Source organism: Mauremys mutica, chromosome 2 (assembly GCF_020497125.1).
Source record: "Mauremys mutica isolate MM-2020 ecotype Southern chromosome 2, ASM2049712v1, whole genome shotgun sequence".
NCBI lineage: Eukaryota > Metazoa > Chordata > Testudines > Geoemydidae > Mauremys > Mauremys mutica.
Genome location: NC_059073.1, coordinates 284,418,326 through 284,439,952, shown reverse-complemented (window position 1 = coordinate 284,439,952; position 21,627 = coordinate 284,418,326). Strand labels below are relative to the sequence as shown.

Here is a 21,627-nt window from a genome sequence, read left to right as displayed (position 1 = left end):
TTTGCGGGGAGGCGGTTCCTCCTGGAATCATGCTATTGCCTGAGAATTCAGCTTTCACTGAAAAAAGCATCAATGTCTAGCCCTCATGGCTGCAGAGAAAAGCTTGAAAACACGACCCGTGAAGTCCCCAACTCCAGAAGACAAATACAAAGCATGTTACATTTATTAGTTTTAAAATCTCATTATTTGAGGGACCTGACTCCAGATTATTACACACTTACAGTTGGCAATACCTCTCTGCTGGCTTAGCTACAGGGAAGTTTCTTGTTGGCTGGCCTGTTTGCAGCTGTTTGAGGCCACTCCAACATCTGGCCACTAGGTGGCAGACACAACACTCAGCAATAAGGTCAGGGTCAGTTCACGCAAGGGTGGAATTGAACATTCTAGGATCAAGCCTGCCTGTCTGTGTTCTGTATCCTGGTACAATCTGTGTTGAGAGATCCCCCTTTACCTGATATAGGCCTCGGTGCTACTGGGCCCTCTGATCTGGTCTTCCATTAGATAGGTATTGTGCGACGACGACACCAAGTAGTGACTGAGGGGCCGAGTCATGTCCTGGTAAACTTTACTGTGAGAGGAGTTGAATATGTTCCCCTCAGCAGACAGCAGATACATCAGGAAACCATCTTTGGTCATGATCTGTTGTTTCTTGGCTACCAGATAAAAGAAATATAAACCAGCAGTGAAAATATGACAGCTCGGTACTGGAAGAATGTGAAACACCCTAAGGGTACCCTGGGCTGTGAGGCCCCTCGACACCACCTGCCCTAGTGTGAGGAAGTTTTATCTGTGCCTTGCTGTGGGTCAGCTCTCTGACACCACCAGGGTCTGGCTACACAAGCACTCCACTCTCTCTGAACGGGTTAGCTAAAGGCACCCACCAACCCCCAAGTCTTCAGAGCATTCCTGGCAGTGTCCAACCCCTCCCAATGACCAGGCCTGCTGTTCCCAAAAGAGAAGCACACACCAGCTTGTAAGATTCAACTCATAAAAACATAAGAATGGCCATACTGGGTCAGACCAAAGGTCCATCCAGCCCAGTATCCTGTCTGCCGACAGTGGCCAATGCCAGTGCCCCAGAGGGAGTGAACCTAACAGGTAATGATCAAGTGATCTCTCTCCTGCCGTTCATCACCACCCTCTGACAAACAAACAGTGTCTAGGGACACCATTCCTTACCCATCCTGGCTAATAGCCATTAATGGACTTAACCTCCATGAATTTATCCAATTCTCTTTTAAACCCTGTTATAGTCCTAGCCTTCACAACCTCCTCAGGCAAGGAGTTCCACAGGTTGACTGTGCGCTGTGTGAAGAAGAACTTCCTTTTATTTGTTTTAAACCTGCTGCCCATTAATTTCATTTGGTGGCCCCTAGTTCTTATATTACGGGAATAAGTAAATAACTTTTTCTTATTCACTTTCTTCACACCACTCACGATTTTATATACCTCTATCACATCCCCTCTTAGTCTCCTCTTTTCCAAGCTGAAAAGTCCTAGCCTCTTTAATCTCTCCTCATACGGGACCCATTCCAAACCCTAATCATTTTAGTTGCCCTTCTCTGAACCTTTTCTAATGTCAGTATATCTTTTTTGAGATGAAGAGACCACATCTGTACACAGTATTCAAGATGTGGGCATACCATGGATTTATATAAGGGCAATAAGATATTTTCTATCCCTTTTTTAATGATTCCTAACATCCTGTTTGCTTTTCTGACTGCCGCTGCACACTACATGGACGTCTTCAGAGAACTATCCACAATGACTCCAAGATCTTATTCCTGATTAGTTGTAGCTAAATTAGCCCCCATCATATTGTATGTATAGTTGGAATTATTTTTTCCAATGTGCATTACTTTACATTTATGCACATTAAATTTCATTTGCCATTTTGTTGCCCAATCACTTAGTTTTGTGAGATCTTTTTGAAGTTCTTCACAGTCTGCTTCGGTCTTAACTATCTTGAGCAGTTTGTATCATCTGCAAACTTTGCCACCTCATTGTTTACCCTTTTCTCCAGATCATTATGAATAAGTTGTATAGGATTGGTCCTAGGACTGACCTTTGGGGAACACCACTAGTTACCCCTCTCCATTCTGAAAATTTACCATTTATTCCTATCCTTTGTTCCCTGTGTTTTACCCAGTTCTCATTCCATGAAAGGATGTTTCCTTTTATCCTATGACAACTTAATTTACGTAAGAGCCTTTGGTGAGGGATCACCACATTGCTTAACACCATAGAACTGAGATCTATTTACAGTGAAAACAAGAACAAGTTCATTCTCAAATACAGCCATTCCAGTGATAATGAGTAAGAATACCAGAAACAAATGGGTACATATAAAATAAAATCATAACATGCTTTCTAGAGACTAAACTTAACTAACAAGTTACCCTCTTGTCTAAAGAAGCTTATCTCCCCCAAAGTTATCTCCAGTGCTTTCCACCCAGCCTGGCTGAGACCCCTGTTTCATGAAGCAAACTCACTGTTTGTTTATGTCCTAGATGAAGTATGACAGATTTTCTTTGACTCCCAAACAAGCCAGAACAAGCCTTTGATGTGCACCTCCAGATAGGGTTCCACTCCCCAACCCCCGCGGTTCACCTCTTCCTGCTACTTTTCTTGCTTTGAAGTTTTCACAATCCTTCATTAGCATTCGGTTCAGACTGGTGAGAGGAGATTCACCGTGAACCATACAGTGAACCGTCAGATAAACATTCTTGTCTGACAGAAAACCTGTTTTTCACCTTTTCACCTGTGACTAGTCCCTAGACACAGGATGTAATTTCCAGTCAAATATTATGTGTAAACATAGCCCTTTGCACACCATGTGTAGGATAGCTCAGTGGTCTGGGCATTGGCCTGCTAAACCCAGGGTAGTGAGTTCAATCCTTGAGGAGGCCACTTAGGGATCTGGGGTGAAATCAGTATTTGGTCCTGCTGGTGAAGGCAGGGGGTTGGACTCAATGACCCTGTGGGGTCCCTTCTGGTTCTATGAGATAGGTATATCTCAATAGGTGAGTTCATTGGCTTTTATTTGAGACCTCACAGGACATTATTTGGTGAACTAGAACTTACATACAAGACTCAGGGGATTCCTGGAGCCCCTCAGCCACCGACTTTCTTCTTTCCAGGTGGGTGCTCCACCTCCACTCCACCCAAGGCCCCGCCCCCACTCTGCCCTTTCCCCCAAATCCCAATCTTGCTCCACCTCTTTCCGGCCCCGCTCTGCCCCTCCCCCCCCGCCCAGTGGCTCCCGCCCACTGCCGAACAACTGATCGGGCAGGTGGCTGAGCACCCACTATTTTTTTTTCATGGGTGTTCCAGTCCCGGAGCAATCACGGAGTCGGCACCTCTGCCCTCAGCACCCCCTGGCCAATAGACATTAAGAGATTTTTGGGTCACAAAGAACTAAATCTGAAAGGATTAATAACTGTACCCACAGATGCCTGCATACAGCTCCCACTGACTTCAATGAGCTGCCTATGCTGAATTTGGCCTTAGTGATACTAACGCTGTTACTGTTGTTCAGTAGAAGCTGACAGCCCCCTTTGCCTGACAATGCTTTTCGAATAAAAAATGGACATCTAGCTTTATATCCCCTTCACATCCCTCAAATGCCCTAGGAAACACGAATAATGTATCGTTTGAGTAAACCAAGACTTGCCAAGGGCAGAGGCCAATGAAGTACAGCAGTACTGGCTTGACCAGCGGGTGCTCTAACTTATGGTGGGAACTGAACTGATCCCCAGGCCAGTCCCAAAACCAGGGAACTGCACAGCTACTTCTGTCCCCACCCCATTCTTGAGCTGCGCCAGTCACAGCCCAGGATCACGGCCTGTTTGCTGTCTGGGATAGTCACTCTAAGATGCTGCACGGTGGTTACTCATTTCATCTCCGAGTAGAAATAAAATAATGCCGTATTTGCCCTGTTGAAATGCAGGTCACTTAACCGGCTGCCTAAATATGGATTTAGGTGCCTCACTATATTTAGGTAACCGAGTTTCAAAAGCTTCTCCTTGTTCTCTTTGGGCTAGATTGGCTAAGAAATGCAGCCATGGCGACGCTGAGTGTTACCGTGTTTTCCAGGTGCTTGGAAAATCACTGGGGATTCCCCAAGGCTGAGCTGGGGTGCCTAGGCTCCCTGTGCAATGGCTAAGGAGAGCTAGGCAGCAGGGCCTCAGAATGGGCGTCACAAAAGCCAGCATGCTAGGTGGCTCCTCCCCTTAGGGTTGCCACCTGTCCAGTTTTCACCTTGGCAGGCCAGGTTTCGGCTTGTGTGTCCGGGTGCCCTTTGACAAACCCTGATGTCCAGTTTTTTTGATCGGGGGGGTGGAAGAAGCAGAGCAGGGGCGGAGCCTTGGGAGGAAGAGATGGAGAAGGGGCGGGGCCTCGAGGAAAGAGGCGGAGCAGGGGCGGGGCTTGGGGGAAGAGGTGGGGCAGAGCCACCGCGGTCTGGTTACCAGCCATTAGAAAGGTGGCAAACCTACCTCACCTATACAAGCCAATGGGAGATGCCAGCAACAGGAGTGTGTCCTAAGCCCCACTGCTCTCACAGAGATGGGCCCTAAGTGCAGGCTGCAGGGAGGCCTCTGCTTGGGATTCTCAGCTGTGAACCCTCTCTTGGCATGTGGCATCTATGATGTTTTTGCAAGCGGCCAGGGGAGGACCAGAGCCAGCGCCTGCCTAACTTTTAGCCCAGTGGGTAGTGTACTCATATGGGATTTGGGAGACCCCTAGTTCAAATCTCCCGTCCTTGTGAAGGGCGTAAGGGATTTGAACAAGGATCTGCCACCTCTCTAGAGAATGCCCTAACTGGGATATTCTGAAGTGAGGCTTGCTCAGTCTCTCCCGCTGAAGCAGTTCCACTGTGGATAAATCATATAAAAAGCCCTTGGGGCAGGGGGACTGGATCCCAGGTCACTCACCTCCCAGGGGAGTGCTCCAACTGCCAGGTTACTGAGTCATTCTCTGACTGGTGCTTGCCCTCTCCTTGGCCCAGTGAATCTTACCCTGTTTTGTGTAAGCTCATCTGCAGGGCCCAGATCTGGTGGGAAGTTCTGACCCAATCCGGCTCCACATATGACTTAGGGTGGAGGGGAGATATGATTAAGGTCTATAAAATCATGACTGGTGTAGAGAAAGCAGCTGAGGATCTGGCCCATTGAGTTCAATTAAGTCTAGATGGTCTTTCAGGTGGGACTCTGAAAACCTAAGTTCTGCCCGCTCTGCACAGTTCTCAAAATTCCCATAGTACTTGGTTTGACCCACAGGATCTTACCGAGCAATTCTCCGAGTTTGCTAACATCTGCCTTCTTGAAGTCCATTGTCTTTCTTTTGCTGTCTTCCTCCTGACATTCCTTAGAATCATGAGCTCTATCATTTCATGATCCATTGTCACTCAAGCTGCCTTCCATCTTCCAATACTCAACCAGTTCCTCCCTATTTGTCAGAATCAAATCTGGAACAGCCTCTCCCCTAATCACTTTCTCCACCCTCTGTAATAAAAAATTGTCTCCAATGTATTCCAAGAACTCGATGGATAATCTGTGTCCCACTGTACTGTTTTCCCAACACATGCCTGGGTAGTTGAAGTCCACCATCACCACCAAGTCCTGTGCTTTGGATGATTTTGTTAGTTGTTTAAAAAAAGCTTCATCCACCTCTTCTTCCTGGTTAGGTGGTCTATCATAGACCTCTACCATGACATCACCCTGGTTTTTTACCCCTTTTAGCCTTACCCAGAGACTTTTAAGAAGTCTGTCTCTTTTCCATCTCAACCTCAGCACAAGCGTATACATCTTTGATATACAAGGCAACCCCTCCTCCCTTTTCTCCCTACCTGTCCTTCCTGAGCAAGCTGTACCCTTCTATATCAATAGCCCAGTCATGTATATTATCCAGATGCCTGGCATGGGGCTGCCGTGGGCATGCTCAGAGGCAGGAACATAGGCACCTAGGGAACTTTTACTCCAAAAATGTAGGCTCCGAGTGAGCTTAGGTGCCTACAGAGTTTGGTGGCAGCTGAGAAGGAGCTTTGTGAATCCCCGTAGGGCCTGATTCTGGGATTTAGGTGCCTAAATCCTATCGTGAATCTAGCTTTTTGTGACTCAGTTTCCCCATCTGGAAAATGGAAATGACAATACAAATCTGCCTTTGCAAAGTGCTTTGAGATCATCAGATGACAGGTGCTATAGTAGTGCTAAATATTATACAAGGATTATTATTAAATAAACCATCTGTCGCTTCCCCACAAGGACTACAGCAACCCTTAAATCTCTATATATCAACCATTTTCCTGCTGGGTACTGCACCAGAGCAAAGACCTGAGAAAAAAGACACTTTCCAGTCTACCCAACACATCCCTGTGGAGCTGCTAACATTCTTCTGGAATATTGACACATCAGAGATGGCTGCTGCAATACAAGGACATGCAAGGCTGGAGAAGGAAACAGCAGCAAAATAGTTCCAGGAATTGCTCTACCCAGAGCAAGAATTTTAGACTCTCACTCAAACAGCAGCCAGTGCTGCCAACCCACCTGTTTCGTTGGGTTCATATCTCTCAATCAGGGAGAGTGCAGATTCAGGGACAGCATCCTCCTCCTGCTGCTTTTCTCGGAGGAACCTCAGCAGATTGTCCCTGGACATGATCCCTTCAGCACTGGAGTATTTTGCAAAGATCTCATCTATCTCCGCCCGCTCAGTCAGCATCTTGTAAAATGTCTCTATCTCCTCATCTTCCAAGGTCTCTGTCTTGGATTTGTCACACTGCTGTAAACGTAGGGGGGAGAAGGAGTGAAAACCTTCTTTCCTTATAGCATATTCCAGCCGTAATCTGCACCAGCTCTAAACAGTGTAGAACACAAAATAACTGGAAAGTTATTTGCTGCCTAATGAGAAGCCCTTGATTGATGGCTCTTACTGACCTATCCAGGGTCATTTTCTATCACTGAAACATCAACAGTTATTATGACTTATTATTTGTATTACTGTAGCACCTAAGAGCACTCATCATAGAACAGGACCTTGTTGTGCTCAGTGCTGTACAAACACAGAGCAAAAAGACTGTCTCTGCCCACAATAGCTTACAATCTAGATACAACAGATGGAGACAGACAGACAGAGGAGTACAAGGAAACAAGTGAAACATGTATTAAGCAAGGAATGAAGGGACTGATGTACAGATAATTAAAGTCAAGGGAAAGACTCCCGTTCACTTTAATGGGTTTGAGATTTGGCACTAAGAGACTAGCAAGCAGAGGCAGAAAGGCTGGTTGAAGATGTTCCATAAAAACTCCTTTTGGATGGAAAATTTGGGTTTTCAGCAAAATGAATTTTTTGGTGAAAAGTTCCTGCGTTCTGTGGAAAGTTTTAATTTCTCCTCAGAAAAACAAATGCCCCCAAACCAAAATATTTTGATCCAGCTATCCTACCTTGGTGCCTCAGGGGAGCTGTAGTTCAGTTTCCTTGCGTCCCCAGTCTCCTCTACAGATTGGGATAGCCTATGTCTCCCATGATGCATCACAACCAGAGACTCCCATGAGGCCACCACCTCCCATAAGGGGAGACCGGGATGCATTATGGAAGATGTAGCACTTCCAGAAGCCTAGCTCATTAAGGAGAATGGGAGCATAAGGCACTCAAACTACAGCACCCCTGAGGCACTACGGCAGAATTTCTGAATGGAAAAGTTTCAGTTTCTGGTTCAAATACTTCAGTTTTTGCTCGTTTATTAAAAGTCAAACTTTTCCATGAGAATTAATGAGTTTTCATCAACATTTCCAATGGGGAAAAAGCCATTTTTCCTACCAGCTCTAGTTGGCAGCTGACTAGATGTGATATAATGGTTGCCCTTACAATTTTCACAATGTTGCCTCTGCAAGCAATATTACAGCAGTGCTCCCTATCCCGCCGTAATGTTAGTTACTTTGGTAGGATTTTTGTTGGCAAACATTTTAATTAACTAAAGGTCAAACAAAACAAACTGTAATGGAAAACCTGGGCATACATCAAAGTGGTCGCTTAAGACATAGAGTCTCTTATTAGGATTGAGGGATTTTGGGTGCAGGTTTCTCTGTACCTCGCTTATCAGTTGATGCCTAGATATTTTGATGACTGGCTCTCTATAAATATCTAATATAGACAGCCAGCTCTTCCGTAGCTGAGGATCTGGCCCATTGAGGTCAATTAAGTCTAGATGGTCTTTCAGGTGGGACTCTGAAAACCTAAGTCCTGCCCACTCTGCACAGATCTCAAAATTCCCATAGTACTTGGTTTGTCCCAAGGTCCTTGGCCAAAAAAGGACCATCCCCCAGCCCTGAGTGCTGTAGACCACCCTGTGTGCCATTTGGCGGTCACCATCCACTTCAGAGGTAGCAATCTTTCAGGGTTCTGTACGTGCATAGTATATAACTGGCTCTGGGATCCCTCAGGATGGTAGACACGGTATAAATGCAAGATATGGTTATAGCCCTGATTCCTAGAAACAAAATGCACATTTCAGTTTAACCAACCATCCTGTTAGGACCCAAGCCAAGCAGTGCTAATCACACAGAAGACAATCATGATGCCCCTGAGGTTTCCTCTAGCAAGATGATAATGAGGTCTTTGGGGCACTGATATTATTGCTCCCTATGGAAAGTCACCACTGCAACACTTTGGGAGTCATTGGGCTGCCTAGTTATGAACCAAACTAAACTATCCAGCGGCTCGTTGCATTCTACAAGTCAAAACTATGATCTCACAACTGGCATGATCAAAGTGACAGAGGTGGCATTTATTCACCTTAATGATGAGAGAAGCTGAGAAAGCGGCCTACCTACACGCTGTTTCTCCTGACATGCTCAGTAATTTACAAGGACACCCTCTACATAGGTTTCAACTTATTTGCTTTTTTAGTTTAATATTAAGCTTGTGAAATGGTTTTTGCAGATGCATGTTAACACTATGCTGTTCGGTACAGATGGTGTCGTTACAAGTTTATAATGTTTTTTGTTTTCTTTCTGTATTCTGATGTGTGCATTGAAAAGCATAAAAACAATAAAAATGTTAATCCAACAAGATAGTTTTCTACACTCTTGAAGCAATTATTTTGCTTGCTGCTGTCTGTGTCTATACCATCCTGTGGTGTCAGCTTGGTAAAGCTTGTCACCGAAGCAGCGTTAGATTTGTTGAATTCTTGGAGAAGAGGCACAAAGATAAAGGCAGACTGGCAATAGCAGGGATTTGGCCAATGACGCTCTCTCCTTTGAGACAGAACTGAGCCAATGCCCGAGTACGGCTGTATGGAGGCTTCTGCTGCGGTAAGGGCCACCTCTTGGAAGCCTGGCCATTAGTGGTCATTAGACAGACTTCACTGCCCTTTCCAAAAGAACAGGGGTGCAAGTGCTGCCATCATGGCCAGATTCCAGTTTGGGTTGCTCTGTGTGTGTGAACATGTTCCCTGAGTTTGATCTGTATGGCGTGGTCCCCTCACTTTGGGTTTGAATGAGCCCCAAATGACAGAGAGAATCTTGGTCCAAACTACTGGGTTTTACCTGGCTTTGATGCATCCTGACACCCTGAATCAGACTGAGTTTGCCAGAAAGAGTGGGGAAACTTTGTGAAGAAACAGCTGAGATCAAGTTTGAAATGAAATGCACAACCAGGTGAGTTTTACGTGGCTTCTGGTTTCACTGGAGACGTTGTACCCAGGTCTACTTAGAACTTATAGAGGGACCACACAGGTATGGGAGGCCACCTTGACGGAAAACAGGACTAATTTAGGAAAACACCCTTATAGCCACTGTCTGACTGATCGATCATCCTTCGTTACTGTGCCTGTACAAAGAACAGCACATTGCTACATGAACCAGCACTATCAAGTGCTTAGTCTCTCTTTATAGCTTTAATTCATTGAGCCCAATGCTCCCTTAAGCAGGAACTGAAACGCCTCAAGTCTCCACTCTCAGAGTTTCCTTCTAATTATTCCATTGAGGGAGGAGGTTAGGAAGTGGCAGGGGATTATGCTCCCTAGATCTGTCAGAGACAAGCATTTTCTGTGTGGACGTCTCTCATTTCTCCACTGCCAACCCCTTCCCCGCCTCCCTCTATTCCCCTGGAGCCTCCACAGAGCACAGCCTCTGAAAGAGCAGCTCATTATCATTACTGTAATTTGCATTTCAGCTGCACCTACAGGCTCCAGGTTAGGTCCCCATGGCTAGGTGCTGTACGCACACACAGTGAAAGATAGTCCCTGCCCCACAGAGCTCACAGTCTGAAAGCTGTTCTTCTGGGTGCTCCCTGATGGCAGCTGCTCCAAGAGGAGTCCCCGCAGAGGAGCAGGCCTGGTCCACCATGTGGAAAAGGAAGGAAGCACGTTACTGCAGACAAAGCTTGTCTTTATGCAGCTTTATTCTGGGGGTTCTGCAGCAAGAAATCAGTAGAGATCTGCTGGCTGACCTCCCCCCGAATCTGTGTGGCGCTCCCACACAGAGAGGTCTCCACAGATGTAGTGTTAGGAGAGCACAAAGAGCTGGCATGCCTCCCTTCTTTGCAATCCCCAGCTAGGACCGGAAGTCTGAGGCGCCCCAGTAGAGCCCTGCAGTGGGACTGGGGTCCCACAGGACCCACTGCCATAAGAGCGGAAGCAGGTAAAATGTACTTTGTTGTGGTTGGGATTGGGTTGGCAAAAAAATCCTGCCTGTGGTAATTTGTGGGAAAATACTAAATCTTTCGTCAATTTGTCATAATAGAATTTCAGCAATGGAAAGCAAGTTTTTCTTTTCTTTTCTTTTTTTAAAAAGATTTTAATACTTAACTTTAAGCGAGGGATAGAAAGAGAGCTGATGTCTCATAACAGGAGTTAAAATATTTTTTTACATGGTTTAAGCACGATTTGTTTTATTCTTTTAGTGGTAAAAATTGTATCTGAATTCCATTTATATATATAACAGATGAACCGATCTGGGGTTTTTTGTTTGTTTGTTTGTTTGTTTGGTTTTAGTAGCGTGGGAGAATCTGTCTCTCTTGCGGGATCTAAGGTTTCCGTGGGTGACCGTGGGTACTGCGGGGCGGGACGGGCGCAGGATTTTAAAAAATAGTCCTGCGCAGGGCTCTACTCCCCAGCCCTCCACTTGCAGAAGCAGAGGGGAGCATCAAAACCACTACTGGGTTTTGACGACCGTGTGCACTTTTACCATTTAGTAGCGCTCTGAAGGGAAAGGAACAGTTCTTTCTGACACTGCCCACTTCAGGGAAGTTAAGTGACAGATGTGATGCAGGCCTAGAAATCAATCCAATGGGCTTTAGCTCATGCAAGCAGGAAGGCTGGGTTTCAGGAACACTAACAACTCAACAACTCAGGACTTCTTGTCACCGTCATTACCTTCCCACTGGCTCCGCCAGCAAGTCAAAGCTCAAGAAATTAGTAGTGCGTATCCCTGAGCGGAGTTCATGTGTCTTGGGTCATTAAAGCAGCATAACTGCTCCAAGCCAATGTACAGTGTTACATAACTATCATGATTGTATTCCTTTAATTCACACTTTCCCCTGCCTTGTATAACTTTCCTTGATTTTACAGAAGCCACTTGGTATTTTACTCCACAGTGTTAGGGCGAGTGACTATAGCAGAACTTATTCCACAGGGGACTAAAGTTTTTGGCATGTAGTCGTTATACTCTGAAGTCCTGACCCACCAGTGCCCAAGGGCACCTGCTCTCTCTCTGATCTTACCCATTTATCTTGCATTATCCATATCAATGCCTGATCCTTCTCTGCATCCCCCTCCGTTCTTGGACTCAATTATACCTTTGGGACAGAGCAGCTCTCACAGTGGGTGCCCCATTCACCATGGGTGGAGTTTTCAAAACGCACTCAAGATTGGCCCAGCTCTGCTCCTACTGGAGTCAATGGGAGTATGACCATTGATTTAACTGGGAGCCCAGTTAGGCCAGCAATGAGCACTTTGAAGATCCTAAGGCACATGCACAATCCTAGGGCTTAGTCAGCATGTTGAGAGTTTGCCTCTGCTTAGGTCTCCAGCCAGATGGTGTGAGGTTCAGGGACTGTGAGCCCAAGCCAGCCCATTCGCTGCCATGCCAATTGTGAATTCTCCTTACCTGAAAGATCTGCTTGGCATAACTGTCATCCATTTGAATGTTCACTTCTTTCAGGAAGCTCTTGAGCTCTTTAAAACTCATCTTGTTGTCTTTGTTCTTATCGGCTTTCCGCAAGCAGGAGTGAATCCAGCTGCAAGCTGATGTAAGGAAATCACTCCAGATCGATTCCTTCCCCCATCCCTTCCCCTGGGGGAAAAAAAAACTCACCTAGAGATTCTGGGCCAGGTCTTCAGCTGGTGTAAATCAGCATAGTGCCATCAAGCCAATTTACACCAACTGAGGATCTGGCCCTCTGTTTTTAAAGAGCATGTTAAGGGATGCTCAGGTGGCAGCAGAGCAGTCTGTCACATAGGAGCCCCCAGCTGAGGAGAGATCTTTCACCCACTGGGAATGGAGAAAACATTATTTGCTCCACAATTGCTTCTTGTCCCAGCTGAACCACAAAACATTTTTGCAAGAGAATGAGCACTGCATTCAAGGCTGTTAACAGGGGATTGAAGGTGAGGGAAGCAGGGCAAAGAGCTCCCAGAAGGCAAAACCGATGGTTTCCTGCATGGATAGGTGGGATTTGATCGAGATCCAGTATATCAACTAACATTTGGTTGGAGCTGGGGAAGATGCTAAAGAACCCGTGCTGGATACTGGGAAAAGATTCCCCAGCAGAAACATGCATCCGCCCGAAGTGGGTATTCACCCACGAAAGCTCATGCTCCAAAACATCTGTTAGTCTATAAGGTGCCACAGGATTCTTTGCTGCTTTTACAGATCCAGACTAACACGGCTACCCCTCTGACACCAGCAGAAACATTACTGTTCATCTTGTGAAAGCTATATGCTGTCTACTCTGGTATATATTTGAGGATCTGTCCCCATATTTCTTACCATTTTTTTAAAAGTAGAACTGGTGCAGCTGGTAGGTTCCGACGTCCCCTTGTAAAACACATAAGGTATATATCACTGTAGTCTACACTACCCTAACATTACAGCTTACAATGTTACTGCACTGTTTCAACCAACTACAATAAAATATCTGCAATTTTTTTTTAGGAATGATGCTCAGGAAATTTCCACCGGCATTCCTATGTCTTTTCTGGAAGATGATGTCAGACTGTTAAATATCCTGGCGTTTTTTCAAAATAGGAATGGCTATTACTGCAGCAGAGCACCGTATTTCTTTCTGCTAGTTTAATCATCAAATGAATGAGGTCTTCAGGGAAAGCATTCTATTTTTGAAGTAGGAAAACTATCAAACTAAGATCAGGTCATCAAATCTCTATGGACGTAGTCCTCACGGCCATAAACGGGACTAGGAGAGAAGGCACCGTTTCAAAAATCATTCCAAAAAGACTAAAAAATGCCCATTCTGGGAGATGAGGGCCTGAGCTAGAATATGATTAACTGACCCTAAGGGACAACACACAATATTTTAACTGGGCCCATCATATTTTCCCTGAGAGAAAAAGATGTTTACAGATACCAATAGCGTCCGCAGTGGTAACCCTTAATATGTGAATATTTACCTACAATTGCCACATTTGTATCTAAAGCAGTGGTTCTCAACCCCTTTAGCACTGTAGTGCTCTGTGTGTTATGTGGGCCACATCCACACAATGTATATGCTACTGTATGGCCCTGAGGATGTCACATGGGCTGCTGGAAAAGTTATGATTTGCTAAATATGATAAGCTTATTTATATGTGAGTATCATCTTTGTATCATGAGTTATAAATCGTAGAATCATAGAAGATTAGGGTTGGAAGAGACCACAGGAGGTCATCTAGTCCAACCCCCTGCTCAAAGCAGGACCAATCCCCAACTAAATGTGGATGCTCTATCTGCATCTCAAACTTGTGCTATGTTTCTGGGTGACACCCCCAGACAGATTGGCATCAGCACTATCCAGCCTGCTTACTGACCCATCAAGGGCAATCAGTTGTACAAAGAACCCATTAAGAGAAGCCAGAGCCTATGCCTACGAGTCAGCAGGACATGTAGGGACATGCCTGTGGACAGGGGACTCCAAGTGTTTTTCCATGTCCACGTCCTGTGAGCTTCTGTTTGGGACAGAGGATGTACATGCCACTACGATAGCAAAGGATATAAACAGGCAGCTGCATCATCTCCATTTTGTCTTCAATCCTGCTTTCTACCTCAGGAGTAACTTCTCTACAAACTGAAACCTTGAACAAAGGACTGACAGACCCATCCAAGCACTGGATGTGTTCCAAAGGGACTTTACAAGTCAGCAAACTGACCAATGTTGCTAAGAACTTGATATACGGACTCTGAACTCACATGTATGTATCTTATTGCTTTGACTATTTAACAGCTCTCTTTCATTCTTTTCTTTGTTTTTATAATAAACTTTTTGTTTTAGATATTAAAGGATTGGCTGGCAGTGTGGTATTTTGGGTAAGATCCAAACTAGTACTGATCTGGTAACGTGACTGGCCCTTTGGGGATCAGAAGAACATTTTGTACAGTGAATAGAGTTTTAAATAACTTCTCACTGTATTTGACCTAAGTGCTGATTGGGAGCCAGAGACTTGAATGCAATAAAGGGAGCTGTGTGATTTCTTTTTTTCAGCTTCTTGATAACCAGTGTGTGGGATCAAGAGCACAGTTTGTGACTGGTTGGTGAACTATAGTGTTAATCACCAGTTTGGGGAGAATCTGCTCTCCTTTTTGCAGCCTGCCCACACCTTGGCATTTTCAGTATGGGCTACGCTAGGCACCTTGGGTCAAACCCCAGACCCACAGGAGGATCTGGGAATGCAAGAGATTGTGAATTACTTTTGTTCTGCTCCTGGAACAAATCCTATCTAATTTAGCTGCTAGCGCAGCATAAGGTTACATGAGACTAATTACACCTGCTGTTTGTTGCTTTCAAATCCCTTTTTTCTAAAATGCTTCATTCCAACTGCTAAATAAAAATACTGTCTTTTTCAGAATCACTATATCACTGATCACATATTTCTGAAGGGAGGAAATGCAGGTACCAGAAACCCAGTCAGACCCGCAGGGCAAAAAGCAATTGGTATACACGGGGCAGAGTATCTGTGATGGGGTGTTCACCCCACACAGGACTGAAAAGGGTTAAGGTCTATTAACATCTGTACCTGGAGCGAGAGCCAGGGAGCAGGTTATTGGTAGGAAGCAGATTCAGCCAGGGCCTATAAAGACAGGAAACTGGCAATAGGAAGTGGTAGGAAGCAGTCCAGGAAAGGAGGAGTGAGGGCTGGGAGGATAAAGCACAGAACTGCTAGGTTGAGGGTCCCTGGACTGGAACCCAGAGTAGAGAGAGGGCCCGGGTTCCCCTACCAGCCACTGAAGGAGTGGCACCTGTGGCAGTGAATGGGAAGACTACCTAGGACAGCTGAGGGTAAAACTTTGATATATCCCAAAAGGGAGGACGCTGAGTGATCTAGCTGGAGGGCTGAGTCATGAAGAGGATGCTGCATTTCCTGTGATGAGAGAGAGAGAGAGACGGTGTGACAGCATGCGACCACGGGAAGGGGTGTCAGACTTGAGATTAATCCTTAAAGTGACCAGGAGGAGGCACCAGACAAGCAGTGATTGGTGCGCCCCATCACAGTACCTGAGTCCCAGTCCAAAAGTAGATGATTTGCAAGGTTCTGCCTTGAGAGAGGTGAGGACAAGAGGCCAAACACTCAGAGAGACTAGAAAGGGGGCAGAGACACAGCTAGCCATCTAACCAGAACGGTCACACAACCATTTAATGGTTCAAACACAACTGAAGATTTCCTGGGCCTCATCCTCCCTCTGACATATCCCTCATTTCAGTCCCAAGGGTAACTATGTTCCCTCACTTCTGTTCTTAAAAATGATTTACATCAGAAATAAAGAATCAAGGATCAGAGAGATCACATAGAGAGCATCACTCATGCTAAATGGATTAATCCTACAACATTAGAAGTGCCCTGCATGGCTAATTGTTTGTGCGCCTCATTTTGGATCTTTGTCGCATATTGCATCCTAGGATTGGGCCTTAGCAGGTTGAGAGTGGGTTGCTCAAGTGGTTGGGGCACTAGCCTGTGACTTGGGAGACCTGGATTTGATTTCCTCCTCTGCCACAGACTTCTGTGTGACCTTGGTCAAATCACGTAACCCAGGGGTCCCCAACGCGGTGCCTGTGGGCGCCCTAGCGCCCACGGGGGCATCAAAATGCGCCCGCGTCCTGGCCGGTGGTGGAGCATCCGCCAAAATGCCGCCGAATTTCTGCAGCATTTCGGCAGTGACACCTCTCGATGACGTCACTTGCCGCTGACAAGCGGCGTCATCAAGAGGCATCGCCCCCGAATTTCTGCGGCATTTCGGCGGCGACACCTCTCGATGACGTCACTTGCTGCCGCCAAGTGACGTCATCAAGAGGCGTCGCCGCCGAAATGCCGCAGAAATTCGGTGGCATTTCGGCAGATGCTCCACCGCCGCCACGGTCCTTCGTCTGGCGCCTGCCAGACGAAAAGGTTGGGGATCACTGACGTAGCCTTTCTGGGCCTCAATTCCCCATCTGTGAAATGGAGCTTATAGCACTGCCCTACTTCACAGGAATGTTGTGAGGATAAATATGATAAAGAATGAAGTGCTCAAACACAATGGGGATGGGGACCATTTAAGTATCTAGGAGGGATAGAAAGCTATGGCTTTCATTCCTGCCTGAACAGGGAGACAATATTGTCTCATTGCCCTTTTAAAGAATCTCCTGGCTCCTGAGGCTACCATCTTCCACTAGAAACTAAGGAAGAATGACTGAAGAATTCTAAGGTATCTAGTGAATTTGTTCAAATTAGAAATTCAGGGGATGTGATTCCAAAGCAGAAAAAAAAACCCCAAAAAAGCAAAGCTGCTTCATTTCTCACAGCTTAGATTGAAAGCTCCCATGTATTCTATGGACCAAAGTCATCCCAGGCAAAACTGCGTGCAACTTCCACTGAAATCAATTGAAGCTATGCCTGCTTGCTCTAGAGCTGAACTGGACTGTTAATCAGGCACTACTGTATATATAGAAGCATCAAAAATCATCTGTCAACTGCTTGATTTTATTCCATGTTCATGTCTTTAAACTGGGGTGGCAAGCATGGGAAAATGTACTGCAGAGAACAACCCTGCCCTGGCAGGGGGAAGAATGGACCACGGGCCCCCAACACTTCTTTCCTATCTATCTGTATTCATATATATGATGCCCATTTCTTTTCAAGAAACTTTCACATCAAACCACACTTCCAGGCACATCCACTGAAGAAAGACTAAGTTTAAACTCCAGGCTTTAATTAAACATCAGCAAACCTAAAATGAGAATCTTGCTGTTCTGTAATTCCAGGTTGGGTTAGACTGATAGTAACTGCCCCAGACTGGACGCCAAGAGTCCACCATAATTATTCTTCCAGAAATACTGTTTGCCTCCCCACCTCATTTAACTTGGATTCGGACTAGGAGTTAAAGAGAGAGAGGCATGTTTCCACTTTGGAAATTGCAGCCTTTGCTCCGAACAAACGTTACTGTTATTTAGATACAATCATCTCTACTCTTAGATGGAAATAGTTCAGTGGTTTCAATTGCACATGCTCCAGAGGCGGCTTTTTTGTCGCTGTGACTCCCACAGAGGTGGTGGTGGAGGGGTGCAGTCATCACAGATATTAACTAGAATGAAAACAGCCAGGAAAATATTGTTTCTGGCAGCCCCCCATTACAGCCATGGGCTTCTCCACAAAGGAAGGCTCTAGAAGGCAATACCTTTCATGAGCCCTAGTGAAGGCCCCCCACCCATGAGTACCAACAAGGCATAGAGGAACCAGTGTAGCGAGATGGTGGCCACCGAAGTGAAACCTAACAGTGAGATGGTGGTTTGGCTCCACGTGGGAGCATGAGGCCCAGTGCAAGAGGAGTGGCTGAACTGAGTTAAGAAGGGAGCTAAATTTGGGGGTCAGCCCAAGCGGTGAGGAAAGTCTCAACTGAAGTGGGGATGCCAAAAATGTTTGGGAAACGATGGCCATCCCTCCTCAGAATTCAGGGCACACCCTGATCACTAGCTGGGGTCAGGAAGAAAGTCTGGTGATCCCATATTACATGACACAGTATAATAAATTCCCTCTCCCTATGCTATGATATTCTACAATATTGCAGTTAGGTGCAGCTTGGGGTTTCCATCTGCCTCTGAACCATCTGGCCTTGGTTGCTGTTGAAGACAGGAAATCTTGTCTGGTCCACTATGACAATTCCTATAAGTATGGGGCAGACTAGCTAACATCCAGGTACAGAGCCCTCCAGCCAAAGATGCTGGGGCCAGCACCGGAACCTCTGGTACATCCAGAGGTTATGAAGGAGTAGAAATACCTAGTGAAGGTCCCCCACCCATGAGTGACAACAAGGCACAGAGGAGCTAATATAGCAAGATGGTGGCGACAGAGGAGAAAGTACTGACCCAGCAGTGGGTTGGCTCCAGATAGGAGCAGAAGGCACAGTGTGAGAGGAGCAGCTGAACTGAAATAAGGAGGGAGTTAAATTTGAGCTTTGCTGACCAGGCAGTGAGGCTCCTCCCAAGAGGATGGGCTACATCATTCACTCAGTGGCACTGTGGCAACAATTCTGCATTGTTTGGTCAGTGCTGGTCAAGCCAGTAACTTCAACCAGACATGCCTGCATATATCTGAGGGCAGAATCTGGGCCTAAGTGTTGAAAAAACACACAATCTCCTAGTGGCTTTAAGGACCTTGGAACTGGTGGTAAGCAAAAGCTATTTGGTTTCATCTCACTCTCTTGAAGTATCATGCTGTTCAGCGACAATCACAGACTGCTATCAGAAAAGAAAGACAGGAGAAGTAATTCTTCTGCTCTACTCAGCACTTATAAGGCCTCAGCTGGAGTACTGAGTCAAGTTCTGGGCACCACATTTCAGGAAAGATGTGAAGAAACTGGAGAAAGTCAAGAGGAGAGCAACAAAAATGATTAAAGGTCTAGAAAATATGACCTATAAGGAAAGATTGAAAACACTGGGTTTGTGTAGTCTGCAGAAGAGAAGACTGAAGGGAGACATGGTAACAGTTTTCAAGTATATATAAGGTTGTTACAAGAAGGGGGGTGAAAAATTGTTCTCCTTAACCTCTGAGGACAGGAAAAGAAGCAACCAACTCTCAATAGTGGCAGCAAACTACTATAAAACCTCTATGTCTGCTACTGTTTTGCCGCCAGTGCTGGCACCTTTTTCTCTCTCCAGAGCTGGTGTTTGTTTCTGAATGGCAATCAGGGTTTGTGCTTGCCATGCAATAACATTGGAACTAGGACTCCGAATCACCCACAGGTTAAATGCAGTAAGGGTTCACGGGAGATTCTGTGTCTTACCAAAAGCTTCTGCCATGAGCTTCAAGAGATGCTCTGTCTCCAGTGAAAAGACAATGCAGGTCCCACTGAGAAATCCAACTTCAATAGACTTAACACCCCAAGTTCTAGTCAAAGTACAACCTAGGGGAGAGAGGGATGTGGCAGGCCGACTAATGACTAATTCAACTTGACAGTCCTGCTGGTGGTACCGAGGGACCTCTGTGGGGAGAAAAACCTGTCCCTCTCTCCCACACAGAGCGTGAGACCACAGCATGAATAAGTATGTTGAATAACCTATAAAAGGACAGGGGATGGTGCAATATCTGTAAAGTCCATCCAGGTTAGTGTACTTGGCACTCACAAGACAACCAGTGAGTCAGCACCTCTCAAGAATGGTGATTCAGGTAGGTTGCTTTAATAGCAGGGAGACCCACAGAGCATCCAAAAGGCCAAATGTGGTCCAAAGAGTTAAAAAAATGCAGCCCACAACCACCCTCACTTTTAATATGGCAGCGAAGCCTACGGCTGCTCAGGGATCTACAGCCCAGTGCATGAAATCCTGGCTCCATTGAAGCCAGAGGGGAAAATCCCATTGACTTCAACGGGGCCAGGATTTCACCCAGTGACTCACTGGCTTTGCTTCTCTGTTGCATTCCTTTCCCCCTCTCCTTGTCCGTAGTGTGTCTCTATAGCATGCAGGCTCTTCAGGGAGAGGTATTCCTCCCACGCTGGCGTAAATGAGGAGGAACTCCATTAAAGTCAGTGGAACTACACTGATGTAAAATTGGTGCACAAAAGAGGAAAATCAGCTCCTTTGCATTACATTTCTATAAAACATCATAAACACTACAAGCCTTTCAGTAATTGCCAAGAAATTCCCATCCTGGAGATCATGGTGAATGAAACAAATCCCTGAAGAATCTAGGAACTAATGGCTTTTTTATCTTAAGTCCTCAATGAGACAATTCTTTGTTTAAAGGACTCTCACATCAGTGTAAACCAGGCGTAAGTCCATGGAGTTATACAGATGTAAAGTCAGTGAGAGGAGACTGACTCAGTGCCCTGTTCATAGTGCAGTTTTGCACCCCCGCACACACATACAAATACCCCAACTGAGACAGACAAGTGCATCTTTGTTGTGGTTGGATAATTAATCACTTTTAAAATGCAAAGGATACTGTTGGAGTTTCTGTCTCTGGCTCATGGAATTGTTCTTGGCTATGATTTTCTTCAGGCCTGAAACCCAGTGGTTGGCATCAGCTTCAGAACTAGCGATGAGATCCAGGTTTTTCCGTTGGCCTTTAAAGATGATGGAAAAACAGCGATGCTCAGGGACATCTTTGGCATACTTTTCCATCCCCTCTGTCTCATGACCGGGCCTTACATCCTGAATATCTTCAATGGAGACTGTGGAAACAAAGGCTTCTGCTATCAATTGGGGGGGGGGGAGAGGGTTAGCCAGTCTTATCTCTGCTCTGAGGCAGATATTAACAAATAACTCTATTTTTCTTTTCCAATAACCACTCCTTGCAAGGCCCGAGGGACTTTTCTCCCCACCTCTCGCAAACAGAATGATCAAAAGGAGGGAGCAGCAGTATCAAGAGAGGAGGAAGCTCTCCTTTGTTCTTCGCTTCTAACATCATTTTAACAAATAAACAGGACTCATACTGGAAGTAGCAAGGTGAGACTAGCGAGCTCTACAGTTTAGAGCCCTGGAATCTATTCCTCACTCTGCTATTGACTTGATGTGCGATCTTGTCATTAAAGCCAAGATTTTTCAAACGAAACTAATTATTTTGGGTGCACAACTTGAAACACATTTACAGGGGCTAATTTTCAGAGAGAAGGTGCTCATCACATTCTGAAGATTACTCTTTAGGTGTCTCAAATGGTGCCCAGAAACAAACACCCAAAATCACTAATATGGCCTTAAGCTCTCTATGCCTTTGATACCCCATCTGTCAAATGCTTTGAGAGCTTCAGCTATTTGGAACAGCTAGACTATTTTGATGTGTATATAGTGTTAGGTGCAGTATATTTAACAACTGTTGGGGAAGTGTTACCTCAGTGTATAACTATATTTCAGCCTGCTAATCATATCAACTTCATCTACTCTTATCACATTAGAATTGCTTAAAAAACCCAACCCTAATTAAAGCAGAGGGTCTAATCTTCAATGGGAGCA

General features: G+C 45.6%; 1 protein-coding gene and 1 long non-coding RNA gene across 3 annotated transcripts in view; one reads left to right on the top strand and one right to left on the bottom strand.

The window, feature by feature from the left end:
- PLCD1 (phospholipase C delta 1) overlaps positions 1-21,627 on the bottom strand; it is a 90,397-nt gene that overhangs the window by 32,649 nt on the left and 36,121 nt on the right. Inside the window, exons 3-6 of the mRNA XM_045006847.1 lie at positions 20,621-20,849; positions 12,105-12,234; positions 6,546-6,777; positions 452-653 (exon numbers count right to left, since the gene is read on the bottom strand). Of these exons, the coding sequence (XP_044862782.1) occupies positions 452-653; positions 6,546-6,777; positions 12,105-12,234; positions 20,621-20,849 (793 nt within the window). The remainder of the gene's footprint in view (positions 1-451; positions 654-6,545; positions 6,778-12,104; positions 12,235-20,620; positions 20,850-21,627) is intronic.
- Positions 18,727-21,627, top strand: part of LOC123364601 — a 62,854-nt gene continuing 59,953 nt past the window's right edge. For both annotated transcript variants that reach the window (XR_006577177.1, XR_006577176.1), the window contains exons 1-2: positions 18,727-18,847; positions 20,977-21,123. This is a non-coding gene — a long non-coding RNA (uncharacterized LOC123364601). The remainder of the gene's footprint in view (positions 18,848-20,976; positions 21,124-21,627) is intronic.